The following is a 23,886-nucleotide window of genomic DNA, read 5'->3' as shown; positions in this document are numbered from 1 at the left end:
GGTAACAGGCAGACAGAGCCTAGGCTCTCAATGGCATCACACTGCTGCTGCATCAGCTTTGGACTCCTCTGCTTTGAGCTTCTCATTCTGCAACAAGCTAATTCCTATGTGAGCCTGTGCTAGTCAAGGTTTTCTCTGTTGTGGGACGTCCCGCTGGCCCAGCTGGAAGAGCATGTGACTCTCAATCTCAGGATTATAAATTCAAGGCCCACATTGGGTGTAGACTACTTTAACAAATTAAAAAAATAATAATGAAATCCTACAAAAAAAAAAAAAACTTTCTCTGTTGTTCATAGTTGAACACTTTCTTGGCACATAGATTTTTAATTGGAAAAAAACTTCAGAAAATATATTTGTTTCATGCATTTTATCTGGTTGAAGTTTTACTCATTTTGTTCTTCTGACACCTCCCTACTAAGTGCACCTAACGGCATATGTGTATCACTTAAAACGAATTTAAATTCTCTTTGGTTCTGAAACAGTATTCTCAAGGTGGGAAGACACTGGTAACTCAAAAACCCTAGAGCTGGGATGTCACTGACAAGGAGACACACAATCCTCACCACACTGTTCCTTAGGGCAGTTGCGCTGAAGTTTAACACAAGGCCAGGTTCTGCAATCAAACGAGGCAGAAAGAAAACAAAGGATTCTGACTCCTTGGATTTCTTCAAGCGACCAAACCGAGTCATTCCTAAAACAGTCCTCCTGTGTAATTCATAAAGAAAGAAATTACTTGGAAAAATAATTTTGACATTAAAAAAAAAAAGGAAATCATTAAATATCACTCCCACTAAAAGGAACAAGGACCCTTGGGGGGAAAATATGGCTTATTCTGGGTTTGGGGAAGAGAAAGTACAAGATGATCCTAAAACATTCTGTTTTACTAGAAAGCAAGAAGTGCTCAAAGAATGAATGATAAGAATCACAAACCACAAACCCCCTTGTGGGTTTAAGGGACCCACAAGCTAGCTGGAAGAGGCTCTCAATAGCCAAATCTGGGACAATTTAGCATCAAAAATAATAATGACAGTAAATGGTAATGAACAAAGAATCTGCAGGGATGCTCAAAAAGGATGTAGAATGAACAAAATAATTAGAAACATCACCATTTTGCAACCATCAATTTAACAACTAACTGATTCAGGCAAGAATTATGGGGGTGACATGCTCTTAGAGAACAGGAAATTTATATGATCTCAAATTATTGTAGCACATATTACTTAATTTTTAATTACTTATTAAAGGAAAAATTTATCTATAATGGAGATCTGTCACACATACAATGGGGTGAGTCAAATGATTCAACTTCACAATACCAACAATGGGACACATTGATATATAAGTCCCTTCCCAGGTAATGCAATGGTAAGGACCCAAGATCAACCAAGTAGTCAGCACTCTTCCCAAAAATGTTTAATGTGAATGTAAACTTGAAGAAACAATTCAAAAAACTCACAGTGCTAAAGGTTCTTTTTTTTTTTTTTTTTTTTTAATGATAGTCACACAGAGAGAGAGAGAAAGAGAGAGAGGCAGAGACATAGGCAGAGGGAGAAGCAGGCTCCATGCACCGGGAGCCCGACGTGGGATTCGATCCCGGGTCTCCAGGATCGCACCCTGGGCCAAAGGCAGGCGCCAAACCGCTGCGCCACCCAGGGATCCCCAAAGGTTCTATAAGATAACTGGCTAAGACTCTCTGAAGTATCAACATGATGAAGGATGAAGGAAGGGGGGTGGAGCACGGAGATAAACAGTCTACAGAAAACTAAGAAAACATGACAAGCAATGCAATGCATGATCCTTGAATGGATCCTGGATTTTAAAAAAGGAAAAATAAAAAGACAGCCATAATGGATATTCGTGGATCAAAGAGAGAAATCTGAAAACAGATAGTATCCTAGATAATATAACTGTACCAATGTTAAATTTGTTGGGTAGGTAATGGTATTATAGTTCTATGTAGGAGGATATTCTCCTGAGGAAATAAACTATCTTCTAATAAAGTATTGAGGGTTGAAGTACGATATCTACAGCTTACTTTCAAATGACTCAGCAAAAACAAAATGTGTGTGTCTACAAAGATAGAGAGGTCGAGAGAGAAAGAAAGCAGGAGTGGTAAAATGTGAACAATTACTGAATCCAGTATGAGGAATATTTGGGTATTCACTGCACTACACTTTCAACTTTTCTGAGGTTGGAAATTTGTCAAAATAAAAGGCTGAAAAGAAATACCAGTTATTAAAAATTCAGTCCTGCAATTTCAGTGAAGTACTATGTAAGTGATCCCTCCCCCTCAACCAGTGCTGAAGAAAAGAAACAAGGGAAGGTGAACACAGAAGACATACTTGCAGCCGTCACCAGTTTTAAATTTCTTCCATCTTTCATACAATTTATTGGCAAGTTCTGAATCCACGTCCCAGGTTGACCGATCCAGAGAAAGACTCCCTTCCCAATTAGGATTTTCTAAAAGTTAGATCATATTTAATATTTAAGTGTACAGAAAACGCAATTCAGTTAGGAAAGAATGCCACAGACTGTCAAACTTCTCAAACTGAGAGGACCACCGAGTGAATAAACACCCCCCACTTTCCTCTGACTGCTTTACTAAGAGTCCCTCTAACCCAATGGCAAATGATATATTAAATCAAACAAACATGTATAAAACAAAACTAAATCGAATTATGTAAAGGTAATAACATAAAAGACACATGGCTCATGAATATAGCTTGAAACAAGTTAAGATTATTCCTGAAACATTTTTAACAGCTTTCAACCTAACAGACTAAACTGCTTCCCTGTAAACAGAACTGGTCATTAACTAAGTCTTTCAGTTACTATGATCAGTGCTGATGGACAAAACAGCGGTCCTTCCAAAGAAGAGCACAGACCTGGGGCTGGGCCTGGAGAAGGTGCCTGTTTATATTTACAAACTGGCCTCCTGTTCACCTTGGCCTCTCCACTTATCCATTCTGTCTTATCTGTGCTAAAGAGTGTGCCGGGATGAAAAAAATGGCAATCTCCCCCAGAGAAATCTCTGTAGTGTTAACAGTATCCTTATTATTTTCATAAATCAAAAGGCAGGAAAGGGACCAGAAAGAGCTTCTGTATGAAAACCATGGCATTCATTCACACTCAACAACTAGCGCCCCCTGTAAGATGTTTATGCTCCTATAACTAAGGTCTTCAAATGCAAGTCTAGGTTATTTTTACTAACTTGTTGTCAGCCCTTTTATAAAAGAACCACAGTTTTCCAATTTTTCCTGGACATGAGGTTGCTGTGACCATCAAATAAAGTGTTTGAAAAATAATCCCTTACGAAAAGTTCCAGCTACTTAAGGGCCATTACACAAGCACGTTGGGTGTTTTCGGGGGGATTCTTAACAATTTCAAGTCATTCTGTGAATGATCATGCTCTTTTAGAATGAAATATGACAAAGCTGTGTTTACAGTATTAATTATTCCACCTGTAAATGCTATTTTTCCTCACTACTTCCCACCCAATCCCAAACTAGAGTTCTACAGAAAATCTAAGGGCAAAATACTTACCTGTTTTTGATTTTCCCATGAAATAATGCATGCCACAATGTGCTATCACTTCAAAACCCAGACTCCCTTCCTAGATTGAAAAGTAATATATGAATAACTTAAAACACAACACTAAACATAAAAATCCTAATGCACTCAAATGTGAAGGAGACAATGGCCTCCACCTGGGTGAATTTCTCTTTAACCAGAAGCCAAACAACAAGCACGTGAATTCTTGGCTTCCCTTCTTGAATGAGAGCTCAGAACTGTCTCTCACAGAAGGACCAGGCCGGTGGATCCTGCACAATCATCAATGCCCATAGTGATGATCCTTGGGCCCCAAAGACACAGAGCTGCCTTCTGAATTAGAAGTTAATCTCAGGACATTCCTGATAGGTTTTTTTTTTTTTTTTTTACTGTACTCTAATCCTCTGAAAAACAGTACACTGATCTATAGTAACTCCTAAGCCGCCTGGGACACTTAAATTGAGGTTCCACTTCCTACAGGTTGGGGAAGCACAGACCTGCTACTTCCATATATATGTGAAACCTGCCTACTCCCTCCCACAAGTAGCTCTTCTTAATATGCATCTCTTGATCGGAAAAAGGAAATTTCTAAGAAATCTCCCCTGCTTGAAATACAGATGAATGGAATTAACCTTACATCTTGTGCAGTTTAATTTTAGAGGTCCTACCTTTAAGCTTATAGCTAGGCATGAGGCATTTCTATCTATGAAACACCAATGCTAATAAGTGAGAAAAATCATAAAGATGGTTGCATGAACGTCTCATAGTGAAAAATTAGAACCCAGCGTTATACAGAATAGCTTGGATCAAAAAAGAAGCAATAACAGTAACCAAACAAAAATAAATAAACATTAAGAAAAAAATGAGGCATGTTTAATAAGACCTAAATTAAATGCGGCTAACCCAGATGTTAGAAAGCATTTTAACTGAGAACCCGTTAAGGCTTTTGATTTGGCCCACTAAAGAAATGCAAGGATTACAAGCAACCAAGAGTCACTTACCAGAGGCCTAACTAAAGCATTTAATCATCTCATTTATTTGAATTCATTGCTAGTATGCACTAGAAGCCCAACTGTGTTTTCTATTACAAGCATATATTCCTTGCTCTTCAAATTTTGGAAATAAATGAAAATGAAATTAATCTATTTGTAATATTTTATTTACTAACCTCAAATTACTTTATGAAAAATAGAAACTCTTTCCAAATCAAGAGTTCTATATCTAAACAACCAATCATCTACAATTAGCCTGGCAATATCCTGCAAATTTCTCAGATAGTCTTAAAGAACAGGGCCTTTAAACTCTGTCAATAAAACCCAAGCACCAGAAGTGAATTAAAATAAACAGTAATTATATGAAAATTATAACACATAGTGCTGTAAACAATACCTTGGTTGGGGCCGAGTAAATCTGTAGAGGTATTGCAAAAATGGCACCTATGTTTGTAGTCAAAAATACATTGGTGAATAGATTTATGGCAATGTCTTTAACAGCAAGTTTCAAAGAAAATATATTCCAACAGCCTGGAGGTAGAAATAAAGGGCCAGTGAAATTCAGAATCTAAAAAGAAAAAAAAGTAAGAGAAATTACTTTTTCTAACACTAATTATGATTAAAACTATTATAAAGTATGATACTAAGGTTCTTCTGTACTTTTAAAAACATAATTTTACTCAATTATTTCCAGGTCAAAGATTGAATTTTTTTAATATAAATGACAGTTTTTAAATGTTTCATATGCTACTTTTTAAATTTCACAAAAATAATCTCAAAATTTTCATGGGTGGTATTTTGAAAAAGTCTATGTGTCATTATTCAGGCTTACTTTTAATAAATACAATCTTTTTAGTATAAATTATACATTGTAATCTCTTTGAATAATGTTAAGAGCAAATATCATTTAAGAATTTATCTTGGTCCCTTTGAGGTCCCTAAACAATAGTTTAAAAAACAAAGAGATCCTAGAAACTGAAAATATTCAAAGAAAAACACTTGCTTTAAAAAATCAGAAATAAAAATTAAATAATATAAATATTGATTTCATAGCATCTGACCTTAAACAAATCGTAAAATAGGCTAAAACTTGGATAAAAATACTATAGATACCTTTAAAATGTGCTTGGTCTCCTTGGAAACAAACACATCATTTAGTACAACACTACGGTCAAAATGGTTGAGGTACCACATTGACCAAACTCCTGAAGTGTTCTCGTTAGTCTCTATGTGAAACTGGGTTGCAGAGGAGTCCATTCTAAAATACCTGTGAACACAGGACGTGCATGCTATCAGGCCTGAGTGTGAGACAACGTTCAGCACTCAAGGTGCCTCTGAATGCAAAAAGAGGAGCATCAGAAAACGTTAGAGAATGAATGTTAGTGTTAGGAACGAGCTTCAGACTGCCTTCCTCAACCTCCACGCCCACAAGTGGAGCATCGGAAAGGCCAGAGGATGAGTGACCAGGCCAAGACCAGGATGCTCAAAGAGGCCACCAGGGCCAAGTCAGGATCCACACCTGGCTCCCAGGCCCTGAAGCTGTTCCACAAACTGAATCATTGTTTCCCTGCTCCCATTCTGCACTCAGCCCTCCCACTGCTTGGTAAGCAGTGTTAAGTGTGGAAGGCAAGCCCAGAGAGGGAGAGTCATATACATCTTCTCAGCTATATTTTTAAGTTATTGCTAGATGAAAACAAACAAACAAACAAACATGATTAAAGGGAAAGTGGAATCATCCTACCCTTGAACCACAGGAGAGGAGAGACATGCTTTTAGTGTTGAAGTGCTTTTTATCTTCCTCATGTCCTCTTTAATTCCACTGTCACATGATGTAGCTGTTTTGAGATACAAAGAAATAAATGTGAAGCATAAGTATCTTTTCTTTCATTACCCTGAACAAAAACAAGATATATATTTTATTTCTGTCTTATTACTTTGCTTTTCAGTCTCCGTTAAAACAGTGCATCAGATATCAATGGTAAAATCCTTTCTCAAACACTCCCATTTTTTTCTCTGCTGCCTTGTTGCTAATCACCCAGAACACCATGTCTACCAGCCCCCAACCACCCCTCTTTTAAATTTTTTTATTTAAATTCAATGTGCCAACATATAGTATAACACCCAGCGCTCATCCCATCATGTGCCCTCCTTAGTTCCTGTCACCCAGTTACCCCATTCCCCCACTCACCTCCCCTTCTGCAGCCCTTTGTTTCCCAGAGTCAGGAGTCTCTCATCCCCATCTACCCCTTTTTAAAACCACCCTCTCATTTCTTCTTTTGGCGGGGGGGGGGGGGGGGGGGGGGGGGGGGAGAGAATGAACATTTTATGGCTTCTCTTTACAAAGATCTGCATTCACCATATATAAGAGGAAAGTCTTTAGTACTGCCAGGAATGACAAAAGTGAAAAATGACGCTCAACTGGGTGGGGTGAAGAGGAGCATGTGGAGGCATGAACAAGAAAGGAAGACATCCAAAATAGCAAGAAGGAGCTTCACAGTGAAAGCACAATGTATTCCAAAACACTGTGAATTATCAAAACAACACTTTTAAGCTTTCCTTGAGCTTGGTCGTAACATTAAGGCACTGGTATTAAATTCCTAACTCTGATACTAACACTCAAGCCTTTTTTTAATTTTTAGATTTTATTTATTTACTTGAGAGAGAGAGAGATGGCAAGAGAGAGCAGGCGGGGAGGGGGGGGCTGGAGGGGGAAGTGGTACAAGCAGACTCCCCACTGAGCAGGGACCCTCCCCCTACCCCCTACTCCAGTTCAGTCCCAGGACCTGAGGATCATGACCTGAGCCTAAAGCAGATGGTTACCTGACTAAGCTACCCAGAGTCTTCTAGTCTTTTTTTTCCCCTTAAGCTACATATATGGCTCCAAAAAATATTCAAATGCTATCAAAAATGTGAAAATAGAGTCTACTGTTCACCCAAATTCCCAATTATCTTAAACAACTGCTAGTAGATTCTTAAACATCTATCCAGTGCTCTATACATACACAAGCATATAAATACGCTTTAAAAAATACCAAGTGGGGATGCCTGGGTGGCTCAGCGTCTACCTTTCAGCTTAGGACATGATCCTAGAGTCCTGGGATCAAGTTCCACATCAGGCTCCCTGAGTAGAGCCTGCTTCTCCCTCTGCCTGTGTGTCTGCCTCTCTCTCTGTGTCTCTCATGAATAATAAAAATAAAATAAAATAAAAATACCAAGTATACACACATGCACTGCTGTACATATGCCTCCAAAAAGCTGCAGGGAACACCCACCTGTAAATGCGCTACAATTTAACCAGGCTCCTCCTATCAATGAAGGTTTACATTGTTCTGTTATCACCAACAGTGCACATTTCTTTTTTGCATGCATATATGAGTATATCCATAGATAGTCCTTGACATAGAATTAAGGATCAAAGAGCATATATGTGCATTTTAAATTTTCAGCGATTGTCAATTTTCCCTCCAAAAAAAGCCTGCATTGGTTTATACTCTTGTCAAAAATATCTGGGTTTTTTCCCTAATCATTACCAACACAGAATACTAACAATGTTTTTATCCTTATTGATCTAAGTAAAAAATTATATCTCACTTGTTGCTTTAACATTTTTTGAAATACAAGTAAGGCAGGTCATGTGTTCATATGTTTAGAATCATTTGCATTTCTTTACAGAACTCTACCGTAAATAAGAACCTAAAATGAGGACTGGGTTTATACTCACTAGATCTGCATAGCATTGTGCACCAAGAAACACCACCTGGGCAGCAGAGCTCTCTACAGGTGAAAGCAGCACCTCCACCAAATACATTTGCATCTTGCTCCTTCAAATCACCAACTCAGTTAAGCTTTAAATGCAAAATCCTATGTGTGGTAGAAGTGGCATCAACAATCTCTTTTTTTGTCATTCTGTCTCTTAGTAGTTAACTACTAAGGCTGCAGTACTACAATCAAACCCATTCACTTTCTGAAAACTTTGCTGACTCTGCAGTTCTAAGGCATTTCACAGAAGGAATTGCTATCATAACTAGATAACGAAAATAGACAGTCTCCAATATTTTTAAAATCTGTACCTTTGCAAGTGAAAGAGGCGATTTTTGTAAAGTTTGTTGTAGAAGCAGGAAGGAGTACTGGTTCAAACTGCAGAGACAGAGCATCTTTCTGTGAGAAATGATGTACGTCCTACCAAAAAAAAAAAAAAAATCCACATTAGTATTTTCAGAGGGGTATTTATCCAATTTGACTCTGTTAAAAGAACTAAATAGCTCAGACTGGCATACAAGCAACTGCCCAGCATATGCCTGTAACAGTATGAAGGGGGTGCTGGCAACCTTCATCCTAATATGGGTTCAAGCAAGGGAAAAGGAGTGTAAATTAAAGCAAAAGAGAATTGAGACAGTGGTTTTGTATCTGTTCCTGAAAAATCCTCATGTTCTGTAATTAAACACATACTTGTCAGTTTAAAATTTAATGTAAGCATTTACAATTACCTGTATCCAAATAAGGCTGTTTCCTGAATGTAATATATACATATTTACTGCCGAATCATCTGTCCAAAAGAATCAGAGCAATGAGATTAAAAACAAAGAACCATCTCATTCTCACACCTTAATATAGTAGTTAAAATACCACATCACATATTTCTATACAAAATGTGACTTGATTTTCAACACTACAATTGAAGCTGGGAGCTATTTTCTGTTGGATATTCTTATAAGACACAAGAAAAAAGATCCATACAAAAAGATTGACCTTCCAATATAGGATCCCTCAAGGATGATGAACCACCAGTGGAGAAATTCTGAGTCTAGGGTCATACTATGAACTCTTCTGGATGAAACTAACTAATTGGACAGCTTTAAATAAAGCTGTGTCCTCCTGTTGATTAGACAACCCCTCATTTCCTTATTTAGATTATATTTGTGGAAAAACAAAACCCTGGGATCTTAAAACATAGCCTTCCTTTTAACCTTCACCAAAAGAGCTCCCTGTGGGACAGAGGTCTTCTCTACATTGTTGTCTACCTGGCCATTCTGTGAATCACCAAAACTATGAACCCAAGGACAGGACAGCTCTCCTGCTGAACCATTACTACTACAATCAATTCTAAGGAATGGAAAGTAAATGATGTCTGACCAAAAGTTAAGACTGCCAAATGAAATTATGTTTTGCTACCAAATCTTTCTCCAAATATGTACAGGATGTGTGTGTGTGTGTGTGTATATGTATATGTATATACATGAGTGTGTATATGTGCATTCGCATGTACATATGTGTACATATATACGCATACATATAAATATACATATATACCAGAACAGTCTTGCTAACCAATGGATAATAGCAAACCCCACGTTATAAGTGTCATGGACCATATAATACGTGTTGCCTACAAAAGTTCTTAGAAACTTAAATTGATGAACTAGGTAATTTCTGGTACATAGGACACACATTTTCAAAGACAAAATTCATAGAAATGGACATTAGAGTTCACACTATCCTAACTTGTCAGGCATCCAGGAACAACCGGCACCCAATCAACTATTAAAAACACAAAGCAGCATGATTTAACTGAGCTTCTGCAAACCAGTAACAATAGAACAAGAGATATGAGACTTAAAATACTTTGTGAATATTTATATTAGATTGTTGTGCCCATTTAACTTGTTTCTCTCCAGGATCCCAAGAAAAATTAATCCTAAGGGAACTCAGAATGGTTTGCAGTCACTCTTAATTTACTCCAAAATAATACAGCCTTACTAGCAGTTGCGGATTGAGAACTAGTTACTGTTTCAATCTCTTAATGATGAAATCAAAGGCTCTTTGTCTTACATTGCAATGATACAATCAATATGTAAATGCCACGAGAATGATGATGTATGTTAATCAAAACATATTTTAATAAAAATTTTAAAAGATTACACTTTACCTGAGGTCTCAGATTTATCTGTAGCTACATAAATAATAGAAAGATGATCTAACAAATCTTGTGTGTTTTCTTCAAATTCTTTTGAGGAGTTTTCCATGGTTACAATTATGCTCATTTGTAGCCGTAAAACATCATCAGATTCCATATAGCAACTCTGAGATTAGACGGATGGAAAAACACGAAAAACAACAACAAAAAAATCATCCAAACTTTGTGACTTCAAAATTTAAAAAAAGAAAAGCACTTATGGTAAGGGCATGTATATTTCTGAAAACAGAATGTGTCATCTTATTCTTTATTTCCAAGCCAAGAGGTAGGAAAGGAAAGATAAAAACAATGAATTTTTTATTTTACCTTTAACTGCTGACACACTTTATTACGTAAACTGCATTCCAGTTGTACTTGCAAGAGGCTAGTATTAGTGGTTTCTGCCTAAAAGAAGGAAAAAAAGGGGGAAAAAAACCTTACAAGAGGCAAAAAGTTCAATCTCATATTCATAGTGAACAATCTATCATTTATTCAGGACATTCATTTATTCATTTAATAAATATTGAACTATCTGCTAAATGCATATTATTCTAGCAGCTGGAAATAAACATGAATAAGACAAAAAAATGTGTCACTGAGCTTACATTCTAATGGAAATCATAAACTCTCCCTTGGGCAACATGAAAATTCCTATTATGGCAATAAGGAGATAAATATGTTCTAAATATACACAGGATACTGTAGTTTGGCGTTTCTTATACTTTTTGAACTTTGTTTCAACATAGGAGTCTTTCATTTCAAAGTAGCTTTACCCAGTAATAGCCAATTAACTTGTTTTTATGTCTGCCTTCCATTAGTAGAATGACATTAGAAGCTGTGACAAAACAGTAAGACAGTCTAAAATGCCACTGGTTGTCATAATCATTTTTAATATGTGAAAGAGCTACAGATGGAAGAGACCAAAATAAATGAAAAGAATGCAGAATTTTGTCAAGTTCAAAGATCTTAACAGCCACATGAGATGAGAACCGACATAGCTTTAAGAGGAGGAAATGAAAATTCTAATCCAGGAATACAGCCATTTGGACAGGAGGGTGGGGGGCTTGTGGGGGGGGGGGGGCAGCGCATAGATAGTGAAGGCACAGGGAAGTCAGGAAGTGAGGCATGTAAATTCAAACAACCAAAGCTGGGAGAGTTCCTTTTTCGTTCAGTTTGATGTGTCTGGCATAGTGATTATAAAATAAAAAGGCACTTGGCTTGGCAGCCATAGTCAGGACTCCAAGAAATCTCAGTAAGGTAAGAAGGCATTCCCCAAATCCTTGGCTGACTTAATTGTTGGTAAGCATTTATTCACTCCAGGAAGATTTAGTATTAAGTAGAACCAACATGATGGTATTTAATTTGTTAGATTTATTAAGAATTACCTAAGTACATTATGTTTTAAAAAAAAAAAAAAAACATTTTTAACCACTGCATTCAACAACTAAAGTACCAAAACTACAATGTAATATAAAGCATTTTAAAATTCAGTAAAGATAGTTAAGCTTAACGAAGCTTGTAAATGGGACCAAATATTAACCAAAGGCTCTCTTAAAAAGTTATTGCTACTATCTGCTAGACTTAATACCATTTGTAAACTGAATGTAAAATATATTTTTTAAATATTTTATTTATTTATTCATGAGAGACACACAGAGAGAGGCAGAGACATAAGCAGAGGGAGAAGCAGGCTCCGTGCAGGGAGCTCAATGTGGGACTCGATCCCAGGATCTTGGGATCATGACCTGAGTCAAAGGCAGATGCTCAACCACTAGGCCACCCAGGCAACCCTAAAGGTAAAATCTTAAGGAAGAACTAGATTTCTGAATTTGTCTTTCTGTAAACAAGTTCCACCATCAAAGTCGTAACAAGAAAAAGCCTACTACTCTCTGAAATTGCTTTAACCCAAGTTATAAATGACCTCCTCATATCCAAGTCCAATAGACACTTTTCATTTTGCCCAACTCTTCTGCCAATTTAACGCTGCCACTATCCACATATGCTTCTCTTGGTTCTTTCTCCTTCCTCTTTGGTTCCTCCTTTGTGGCTCTCCCCACTGTCCTCTCAAGATGTTAGTTACTCTGGATTCTGTCTTTTGCCCTCTTCACTCTCTCTCTACGGAAGCTCTGTGACACACTGACACTGCCTGCACTACTTTCTCCAGCTCAGACCTCTACACCCACCCATGTCCAGCCGATGGCCAGGCATCCTCTTGAATGCTCACACTTGTCAAGATAGCTACCTTTGCTGTGCATGTTGCCCTGGCACCATCACTGATAAAGTTATTTATGGCTGAGGCCTGCATACCAACTTCACTCCACCTCCTCACCCTTCTCAAACAAACCCATAACCAAATTATACTAATCCCACCTTAGTGGCCCTTAAATCCATGCACTTCTCTTCATTCCTAATACCCTGGAGATCAGGAGTCAGCAAACTATGCCCAAGGGCAAATCTAGCTAACTGCTTGTGTTTGTAAATAAAGTTTTATTGGGACCCCGCCATGTTCATTCCTTTGTGTACTGTCTATGACTGCTTTCATGCTCTAACTGCCGGGATGAGTACTTGCAACAGAGAGTGCATGGCCTGCAAAGCCAAAATTTACTCTCAAGGCCTTTACAGAAAAAGTTTAGGGATGCTTGCCCTTGTTGAAGGTAGGAGACGGAGGAAGGGGACAGGTAGGCTAGTCTCCCTGTGTCTACCTATGCCCTCTCCATTCCAGTCTCCACACTGCAACAAGAGTGAGTTTACAAATACGCAAATCAGGCAATGCCACTAGTTGCTTAGAAACTCTTCAAAAACCAACTCCTTTACTGTAGCTTCAAAACTCAGGCACCTGCCTAGTCTCCACCTCCTTATTTATCCTCCAGCCTCACTGGCCTACTTTCTGCTCTGTTTTGCCTTCAACCTCCGAACTTACTCTTTTGCTGTGAACTCACACCCCGAAATCCATCCTTCCTCTACCTAGCTAAACCTTCACATCCAGATTAAACATCCCCTTCACCAAGGCTTTCCCTGACACCACAGCTAGGGTAACTGTCCACTACTTACACCCACAGCACCTTTTCCCTGACCTTCCTTAACACTCCTCGGTATAATAACACTCCTGGCTCAAGGTCTGTCTTCGCCAGAAGATTGTAACCACCTTGTTTGATGCTTTTACCACAACGCCTACCACCTAATTCAATATGCAATTAGTGAATGACAAGAAGTGGGCACACAGCAATAGACAGCTTGCTTGAAAAAAGCAAGCTTAAGGGATGCCTGGGTGGCTCAGCAGTTGAGCATCTGCCTTCGGCTCAGGGCATGATCCCAGGATCCAGGATCAAGCCCCACATCGGGTTCCTTGTGGGGAGCCTGCTTCTCCCTCGCCTATGTCTCTGCCTCTCTCTCTGTGTCTCTCATAAATAAATAAATAAAATCTTAAAAATAAATAAAAAGGCAAGCTTGAAATGGACAAGAAACTAAAAATAATAAACAATGGCTATAAAGTAAAAAAATATACCAAAATCTTGTATTTGACATGTACTTCTGACCTAAACTTAAAAAAAAAAAAGTTTAAAGAAAACCACCTATCAACACGTTTTCAACATATGTATTTATATTTTTTGAAAAGTTATAGCAATTTAACTGTAGGCCTTAACCACACAAGGTAATTCTCTTACCTAAAATATTTCTTCAAATGTTGAAATGTTATAACTTCAAAACTATAATTTTTGAAAACAATTAAACAATCCAATTTGCACAGTCACCTGATGTACTATAAAGCCCAGTAGGTTGTCATTCTTGGTAAGTTTCTGGATCGATGACTCTATAATTTACCATTTTAAGTAAGATTCCTCTCTTAGCTGGAAGTGTAACAAAAATAAATTATATTGTTTCATTTGTTGTAGAACACTTCAGAGTCCCACAAGGGGGAGTTCCAGCACCTCCAAAGTGTCCCTGAAGCGGGCCAATTTTTCTCAAAGAGCAATTTAAACGTTCATGTCTTTATCAAAAAAAACCAAAACTACTGTAATCTTAACTTAGGAAAGTAAACCATAACCAAAACATGAGCTCTCTGGGGCAACTGCACACATACTGGGATTAAATTCTCTCTGAAAGGGCCCCAGCTGAGCATATTTGTTGTGACCGTGGGACATCCCCTTATCCAGGAGTGTGCCTGGGCAGATTATAAAAGGAAAATAGAAACCAACTTCTCTACTTTTCAAATCCCCCAAATCACTTTAACAAATTAGTTCATAAATTTTACAGATAAAAAATCAAATAATTTCTTGGTAGTTTCCACGTAAAGTATATGGTATTATTCCCTTGTAGAAGATGGGGAGAAATGTGGTTTGGAGGGGTTAAATGACTTATCAAAGATCCTAAATTTAGCTAGTGGAGAAATAAGGAAAAAAAAAAAAAAAGCAGATCTTTTAACACAAGTCAGTACTTTTTTTCTAAGTAAATCAGAACAGACCAAGTCTACTTCTCCTGAATTTAAAAGCTGGGAAGTTCTTCACCATGGGGAACATGCATTAGAAAACCATACCAAGAGATAATGCCATAGTCAAGGAAATGGAAGTGTTTAAAAAACAAACAAACCTTTTGTAACGGCTTATATTCCCTTGGTTTTATGCTACATGTCTAGTTAACTGGAGCTAAAAGAGAAGAAATCACCTAGTTCTGTACCTGCTAAGAAGCTGGTCTTTGCACACCAAGCCAGGGCAGAGTGTTATTTGAGGTGATGATGTACAAGTAAAGAGGAAACAAAATGAGAGACTTTCAAGTCCTGTCACTTTAGATGACTTTTACTAACAAGAATAAACCAATCTCCTAACAAAAGTATATAAGAATCTATAATATATTAATCCAGAGAGAATGATCAAAAGCCTTGAAATTATGATGTTCACAGTAATGACCACACACAGAAACCTTGTATTTAAGGAACATAGCTTGTGAAATATGAAAGAATTATAGATAAATCTCAATATTAGGTCCTATTTTTCTCCTCCTCCACAATTTTGAATGCTAAGTTTTAAAAGGTTCTTACACAGGTCAATTTTCTTATGCCAGCACGTATATCAGTAGGAACCCAGATTCTGTATAAGCCGTGGGACTATTCCAGTCAGTAGCCCACATATACAGTGCTACGTACAACAGAATCTACACAGCAAGTGATTTTGCATAACACAGACACTTTCTTGGGTCCCTTCCACACAATGGCCATGCTCTATAACCAAACTCCTAATTTAGTGTTTCCTGCACAACAGAGGGACTCAGCTGAGTTATTAGTCAGCACTGTAGGGTTGCTTTCACCCTTAAACAGCGGCTGTGCTTCAGCCCTCCCCACTGCTGTGCTAATCCTCAGATATTTAGCCACGGAAACAAAATTCACCTACATTGCCAGGCCCCCCTCACTAAAATATTTGTAAAATCCTAGGAAGTGGCTGAAATTAGTTTTTCTGTTTTAAGGGAAGAGGGATTAAAAAACACACATTTTTGCATTTTCTCTTATGCACATCTTTTTTAGAAAAAGCTTTGCCATAAACTAAATTCAAGATGAAACTCCAGCCACAAAAGCTTAGGGACATCTCATACCCTGCCTAAGACTCAGTTTCCTCTTCAATAAGACAGTGAGTGAGTTCAAGCCAGTTACGAGCCCTAAATGAGATACAGACGACAAGCACAAGGCAGAGTAGACCTTCAAAAGGGAGCGTTATTGTTTTTACTTATTCATTCACAATTAATGCATTAAATTAATAAAATTCCACAAGAAATAACTTAAATGCTTCTGGGAAAACCCACATCAAAAGTTTTAAGAGGGGAAACTCCTCTTCCATGCCCCTTTGGTTTCTAAGAGAAGAGGGCTGTTTTCTTTTGTTTTTTTCTTAAACATTTCAAATTCTTTTCGTCTTATTTCACTTTGGGTTCAGAACCCAAAAGAGGAGAGAAGAGCCATTTATTGCCCACAACCTTCCACCCTCCTGAAATGTGCCAAAAACCCTGAAAGACAGACAAAAAGCAATGTGGAGAACAAGTTAACACTTAGATACTGAGACTTTTCGTTGAACCCAGTGACAGTGGCCTGTATTGTGCAACACTCTGGCTTTTGCACTTGGGGAGCTAGCTTTTAACTGTTACAAACTGGGCTGGCAGTTTCAGGAGAGCCTTGTGGGATTTTCACCTTAGTAAATCATGCAGCATATGGTGGCTTGATCCAAAGGCAAAGCAGCTATTTTTATACAATTGGATGCTGCTGGCCTTAAGCAAATGACAAGTGGGTACTGAAGGCCTAGCTCCGGCCTTGACCCTGGGTCCAGGCTCAACAAAAGTTCAGCCTTTGTGATGCAGGCCTTTGTAGCTTGACCTTGAGCAATGTGGGCATAGCTTTTACCTAAACAGGTGTAGCCATGGCAAAGATCAGCTATGGCTATAGAAGAAAGGATGATGTGGTGGAAACAGTATGGTGGTTCCTCAAAAAAATCAAACATGGAATTACTGTATGATCCACCAACTCTACTTCAAAGTGACAGGAGGGGGGATCCCTGGGTGGCTCAGCGGTTTGGAGCCTGCCTTTGTTTGGCCCAGGGCGTGATCCTGGAGTCCCGGGATCGAGTCCCACATCAGGCTTCCTGCATGGAGCCTGCTTCTTCTCTCTTTCTCTGTCTCTCATGAATAAATAAATAAAATCTTAAAAAAAAAAGTGACAGGAGGGATTCGAACAGATAATTTGTACACCCAAATTTATAGCAGCATTATGTACAGCAGTCAAAAGCAGAAACCAAAAGCCAAAATTCATCCAAGGACGAATGAATAAACAAAACATGGTGTATCCATGCAATGAAGTGTTATTTGGTCTTAAAAGAGAAGGAAGTTCTGACACATATACGACAACACAGAGAAGCCCTGAAAAGCTGTATCAGAGTGGAATAAGCCAGACACAAAAGGGCAAACATTCTGTGATTCCAATTATGTGAGGGTGCCTAAAATAGTCAAATTCATAGAGCCAGAAAGCAGAGTAATGGTCATGGGGGACTGAGAGGAGAGATTAATGGGGAGCTGCTATATAGTGTGTATAAGAGTTTCAGTTAGGGAAGATGAAAAAGTTCTGGAATGGACGGTGGTGACAGTTCCACAACAGGGTGAATGTACTTCATGCCACTCAACTCACACTTAAAATGGGAGTTTATGATATACTTTACCACTAGGAAAAGAAAGGAAAGGAGAGAAGGAAAAAGAAAGAGCAGAAGATGTCACAGTCAGAGCTCCCCCCACAATAGAGAGAACTTCCAGTGCACCAATTGCTTTTATAGTCAGATTGTGAACAGACTGTTGGGTCCACCTCCAGGCAGACAGTACAGACAAGTTGCTCCGAATTCTGTTCCTTTTTCATACATTATCTTCATGGCTAAGAGTTGAAACTATGAAAGGGTCTAGCTTAACTTCACGTGGGCTGGCCCATAGACTCAAAAGTTCCTCCCCAACTCACTGGCTCTAGATTTATTAATCCCTTAAGTGCCAACTGCTGCTTTAGATGCTCAAGATCCAAAAAGACAGATTCACAGATGGATGGCAGATTTTATAAATAAAGAAGCAATAAGGGTAGAAGACAGAGATATGCTCTCATCTTGGGTGGAGTCCGAGAAGCAATGTGACACAATTATTGCATGCACAAAGAAGGCAACCATGAAGGTCTGTCCTTGGAACAATCCAGTCCACTCTGGACATCAAAGGGGTGCTAAAAGGTTAGAGAAACATGGTTTAGTTTTCCTATCAGAGCAAGATGAAGAGAAAACAAAACAAAAAAAGGCAGATTGATGAAGCAGGAGGAAGACAGGGTTCCCCTTAAGAGAAAGACTTAAAAAATTTTTTTAAAATTAAAAAGAAAAGAGAGAGAAAGACTAACTGGGGGCACCTGGGTAGCTCAGTGTTTGAGCATCTGCCTTTGGCTCAGGTCATGATCCTGAGATCAAGTTCCTTAGCGGGCTCCCTGCAGAGAGCCTCCTTCTCCCTCTGCCTATGTCTCCCTGTCTCTCATGAATAAATAAAATCTTTTAAAAAAGAGAGAAAGACTAATCTCTTAGAGAACAACTAGACAAAATTCGAATGAGAAAACAAGACCTCAAAGGTCCAACAGACACAGAGATGGAGAAAGCCTGGTAGCAAACTGAAATGAAGGAGACAGATCTTTGTGCTCACTGGAGCTTTAAAAAATGGAAGAAAAGCAAGACCACAGCAGATGGGAACTGTTCCCCAGGAAGGAACCAGGATTCGGTAATAGGAGTTACGAAGGCAAGCACTTCTAAAGCCAGGTGCAGAACCCCTAGTAAGAGCCAACTGAGTACTGAGACAGCTATACCCAGTTACGAGAGAAGACCTGGACAGGTTCACAGGGGCAGGGGACAGGAAAGTCAGAGCAGAATGCTCTGAAAGTATTAGGTTGAAACACAGTTAATGCCCATGCCCTGGGAGAACATGTCTGAGAAGTTTACAGAAGTAGGACTCAGTCTAAGAGAAGGCACAGTAAAAAGAGGAAACCCATTAAAGGGGAACCAGGCAAGAAAATCAAGAAAGACTGACCCCAGGCCTGATTTAGATGTTGGCATGATAGGAGAGCATCTCCTGTGGAAGACTCTCCAACCCAGGGAAGAGATTTGTTTGAACAACAGATGCTGTCAGCAGACCCATAACTGATTGATTTTATCTCTCTCCCTTTAGGAGAACTCACCAGAAAATATCTAGAGGAACATCTAGAGAGAGAGAGAGAGAGAGAGAGAAAAAAAAAATATATATATATATATATAATCTAGATCAAAAAGAAAAAGGAACGACTTGATTCCAAAAAAAAGTAGCAGCTTTACAGATGTTAGAGAAATAAAAAGACCGAAAAAAAAAAAAAAAAAAAAAGCTGGTTAAATAGCTAAAAACTCAACTGAGCCTTCCCAAGAGGAAGAGGGGACAGGAAAAGACAAGCACATCCTGGAGGCATAGCCCTTGACTGCAGAGAAAGGGGGGCACACTCACAACCCGGAGGAGACGGTGAGCGGCTCACGGCCAAGGTGCTCTCCCCACCAGGCCATAAGCTCCTGAAAGGTCAATAGCAGCTCCCCTCCAAGAATCTGCTAAGAACAATCCTCCACTTGAAGGGGGGTGGGGGGGGGAATCCCTGGGTGGCTCATCGTTTTAGCGCCTGCCTTTGTCCCACGTTGGGCTCCCAGCATGGAGCCTGCTTCTTTCCCTTCTCCTGTGTCTCTGCCTCTCTCTCTCTCTCTAGGTCTATCATGAATAAGTAAATAAAATCTTTAAAAAAAAAGCGGGGGGGGGGGCACACTAAAAGGGAAAAGCCTTCTCTCAGAAGCAGGTTCTAGAAGCCTCAGTGAGTCTACTGTAAGAGGCCATGGAAACCAGTGTGTGCACAGATCCCCATATGCCCCTGCCCAGGCACTGCAGCCGCTCCATCTCCAACAGGATGTCCACATCATTCAGCACAGGAATGCCAGAAACAAAGGCTCCGTGAAGGAAAGGAGAACAAAGACATATCTGTGCCTGGGCTGCCACCACCACGAAGTACTAACTCTGCTAACTCAGAGGGAAGACTACAGGGCCTCACGGGCTACTTCCTGAGAGGAGCCGGTAAGTGCAGGTGGTGCTTCACCAAGTCACTGAGGTCTCAAGTCAGCCTCCGGACAGGCGATCTCTTCCCATTGATTTTAAATGCAAAGGTCTTGGAATCAAAACAACTGGCGTAAACTAAAGCCAAAACCAAGGTGATACTCTGCATCCTCCATCCCTCTTTTTGGCAAAAATGAAGTATGGAAACAATTCTGCTTAGAATTAGTCCCTTGAGGGCTGAGATGGGAGGCATATTTTCCAAATCCAGTAGATGTAAGGTTGATTATCAGATATTCTTGTATGTCTTAAGATTCTAGACTCAAGCAAAGCTCAAGAAAGACTTGATACTTTTTTAAATATTTTTTTTCATTTTTAAGTAATCTCTATATCCAACATGGGCCTCGAACTCACAATCCCAAGATCAAAAGTCTCATGCTCGACCAACTGAGCCGGTCAGGTACCCCAAGTTACTTAATATTAAGCCAATGTAATTTGGGGAAGCCACACACACTCTAGTGAGAGCCAGCCTCTTAGCTCCCCAGGTCACTCAGGCATGGACAACTTCTCGGGCTAAGACCAAAAAAATAAGAAATTGGGGAGGGCTTCAAATTGTTTTAATGTTAACTCACAAGCCAAGATAATTTGATATGGGACTATGGCCTTGAACTTTCACATCTTGCCAGAGGACTGAATCCCTAAATTTAAAAATTCTCCAAGAATTTCACAACAGAAGGTTTATGTTCAAAACTTTTTTTTTTAAGTGATGAATGCATTTTAATTAGGTGCCAGGTACTAGTTCTAAGCACTTTAGTTGTACACAAGCATGAACTTAGTCAACAGCTACAGCAATCTTATAAAGTAGTGTTATTTTATTTTATGGGTAAACAGACATGAAGAGGTTAGGTAATCTGGCCAAGGTCACTCAGAGGTGACTGAGATTTTTACCCAGGTGGTCTGGTTTTAGAAGTCACCTTCTTATTCACTATACTATGCATCTCTATGATGGGGCACACTTAACATGGCTGGTATTTTTTTTTTTTTTATTGGAGTATCTTAACTCTGTTATTTGATCCCACTGCAAAAACTGATAAGCTGTATTGGATAGCATACTTGAAAAGAATTCAGAATAGGAAACAGATGATGACATGAACTTTCAACCTTGACTGCAATGTGGCTTTGGAACAGACTATTAATGAATTATTCTAATCTATCTCAGAGCTTTCTAGGGACAAATTCAACAATGCTCCCCAACAGTGTGAGGAGGATCAAAGAAATGGGAGTTTGGTTCCAGTGGGAGGAGGAACAGAGGAAGAAACTAAGGAAAGTGGGGGCACAGTTGCCAGAAGTCGGCTGATCTCCTTGTCAGAGGAAGGGTGATCCCATTCTTTTTTTTTTTTTTTTTTTTTTAAGATTTTATTTATTTATTCATGAGAATACACAGAGAGGAGAGAGAGAAAGGCAGGGACACAGGCAGAGGGAGAAGTAGGCTCCATTCAGAAAGTCCGACGTGGAACTCGATCCCGGGTCTCCAGGATCACACCCTGGGCTGCAGGCGGCACTAAACTGCTGAGCCACCGGGGCTGCCCGGGTGATCCCATTCTTGATCACAGGCAAGCCCAATGAGTCACAGGTACAAAAAAATGAGGAATGCTATTAGGAAAGGATTCTCTTTCCCTAAATTCACCTGTCCTTTTGCCCCCAGTCTTCTTCTCCACTTGGAGGTAGATGGGACTGCCTGTCAGTGGGCAACAGACCATGATGATGTGTGGTAGACAGCACCAAGAAGGGTAGGGGGCTCACGGAGGAACTGGTTTCTTTTCTCTCTACTCTAGAGAAGGGTATCTCTGTCCTTCAGACTCAAACCTCCTTCTGATGGGCCACCTCATGATCTACCCAAGGGGACAGGGAGTTAGTAACTGGTTCTCTGACCTCAACTGATATGTGAGCATGTGGCTTATCAGCAATATGACAGTGGCATTTTGGTTTCCGGACTCCTGATTCTTTTCTTTTCTTTTCTTTTTTTTTAACTAGGCTCCACGCCCAGCATGGAGCCCAAACTGAGGCTTGAACTCACAACCCTGAGATTAAGCCCTGAGCTGATATCAAAAGTCAGACATTTAACTGACTGAACCACCCAGGCGCACCCCCTGACTCCTGATTCTTCTATGTCCACTAGTTCAGAACTTGGCCAGGAATACAGGTGTCATTTATTGGGCATCTTCAAATACCCCAATAAAAGTTTCTATAATATTCTAATATAATAAATGTTTGAAAGAGGCCAAAAACGATTCATAACTCATAAGTTCATAAATGTTAAAATTATAGTTTCTTCCTTTTTAAGATCATTTATTCAATTTTCAAGCATTTATTTACCACATGTTATATGGCCAAACCGTGCTGGATAAGAAAACAAACACTGGCTAAAACAGGATTCCTGCCCTTAAGGAGTTTATAATCTTGGCAAAGGAAAAGACACTCTTAAAAACAAAAGCTTTTAAGTACTGTACTTGCTACACTAGGGGTCTCTCAGGGTTTTCCCTAAGGAGCTAGTCAATTCTCCCTGGAGGCAGAAGAGAAACAGGAAGCACTGAGTCAAAGGATAGACCAGGAAACAGCTCTCCAAGAACTGTTCTCTCTTGCCAAGAGAGCAGAGAATTTCGATGATAAGCAACAAGGGTAAGACAGAGGGGAGGGGACTCCCTGCCCTATAGAACAGAAGGAAGAGAGACAGCCACCCCCACACATCTAGGCATTTCTCTCTAGTCTTTCCCATGCTTTCTTCCTTCCACTTTCCACTTCCCACGTTCCCATCCCCTTGAATCATCTTCATTGGAATGAGATGAAAAAGAGAAAAATGTACAAATTAAGCAATTTCCTTGTTTTCCAATTTCCCTATTTTTAAAAGCCATATCCACTCATACAAATGTTCCACACTCTCCTTCTTATATATACTACTTTCCATACCACTGTATTCATTATTGATATATTAGTAGTCTCTTTTCCTTCTTAATGTCCACTATTAATTTAAAGAATGCACACAGCACTTACAAAGATTTTATTTCAAAAAATAAAATCCATATTCAGGTAGGTAGACAAAAATTAAGTATTGGCATATACTCACCTAACATATAGTAGTACTTTCCAGACTCTGATACTCTATCATTTTTATGTTAAAGGAAAATCAAACAGCTTTCATCATGCAAAGAAATAATATTAAATACATTACTGATTACACATATATTTGTAGGAATTCTCAGCTATCACATTCAGAAAGTGTTTCTTTCATTTAACTAATTATGGAAGCCCATCCAGAAAATAGGACAGCCTCAGAGGTTTAAGAACCTTTTCCTGTTCTCTATGTTTCATCTCCAAATCCTAGACCAGACTCTTACAATTTATTAGTGAGAAATGTGCCCCTTTCTCTTCCGTTGAACTGTGATTGAAAAAACTTTCCGAGGTCCCCTCCCTATACTGATTTTACAGCTTCCCTTGCAGATCACCACACTTAATTGACAAGGATCAGCACCTCAGGAGACAAAAAGCAAGAAAGCAACTTGGGACACCTTCCCCCCAGCCTGGCAGGCATTGGACTCCATGCAGCCCCTGCCCAACACCTGTCCTGGACAGGCAGGCACAAGGGCCCGATATCGCCACTCCAAAAGCAAAGGCTGTGCCAATCTGAAAAGGTTAGGAACTCCTGGTCTGAAATGCATTAGATACCACACAGCACACCCAGAAAGAATCTCTCCTTTCCACAAGCCAGCAACACTATACTGTGGTGGGGAAGGGGAACCC

At 39.3% G+C, this 23,886-nt stretch overlaps 1 protein-coding gene across 5 annotated transcripts in view; it reads right to left on the bottom strand.

The window, feature by feature from the left end:
* Positions 1 to 23,886, bottom strand: part of TMEM131L (transmembrane 131 like) — a 161,535-nt gene that overhangs the window by 40,192 nt on the left and 97,457 nt on the right. For 4 of the 5 annotated variants that reach the window (XM_035699049.2, XM_025439549.3, XM_025439552.3 and 1 more), the window contains 10 exons: positions 10,822 to 10,899; positions 10,468 to 10,621; positions 9,029 to 9,087; positions 8,612 to 8,720; positions 6,283 to 6,376; positions 5,655 to 5,808; positions 4,939 to 5,109; positions 3,544 to 3,613; positions 2,343 to 2,460; positions 564 to 705 (listed from right to left, as the gene is read on the bottom strand). In XM_035699049.2, the coding sequence (XP_035554942.2) occupies positions 564 to 705; positions 2,343 to 2,460; positions 3,544 to 3,613; positions 4,939 to 5,109; positions 5,655 to 5,808; positions 6,283 to 6,376; positions 8,612 to 8,720; positions 9,029 to 9,087; positions 10,468 to 10,621; positions 10,822 to 10,899 (1,149 nt within the window). Of the gene's footprint in view, positions 1 to 563; positions 706 to 2,342; positions 2,461 to 3,543; positions 3,614 to 4,938; positions 5,110 to 5,654; positions 5,809 to 6,282; positions 6,377 to 8,611; positions 8,721 to 9,028; positions 9,088 to 10,467; positions 10,622 to 10,821; positions 10,900 to 14,159; positions 14,194 to 23,886 lie in introns of those variants that run through there. The other variant, XM_035699050.2, reaches the window with a different exon arrangement.

Source organism: Canis lupus, chromosome 15 (genome assembly GCF_003254725.2).
Source record: "Canis lupus dingo isolate Sandy chromosome 15, ASM325472v2, whole genome shotgun sequence".
NCBI lineage: Eukaryota > Metazoa > Chordata > Mammalia > Carnivora > Canidae > Canis > Canis lupus.
The sequence above is the reverse complement of the archived record's forward strand: the minus strand, read 5'-3'. Positions and strand labels throughout refer to the sequence as shown.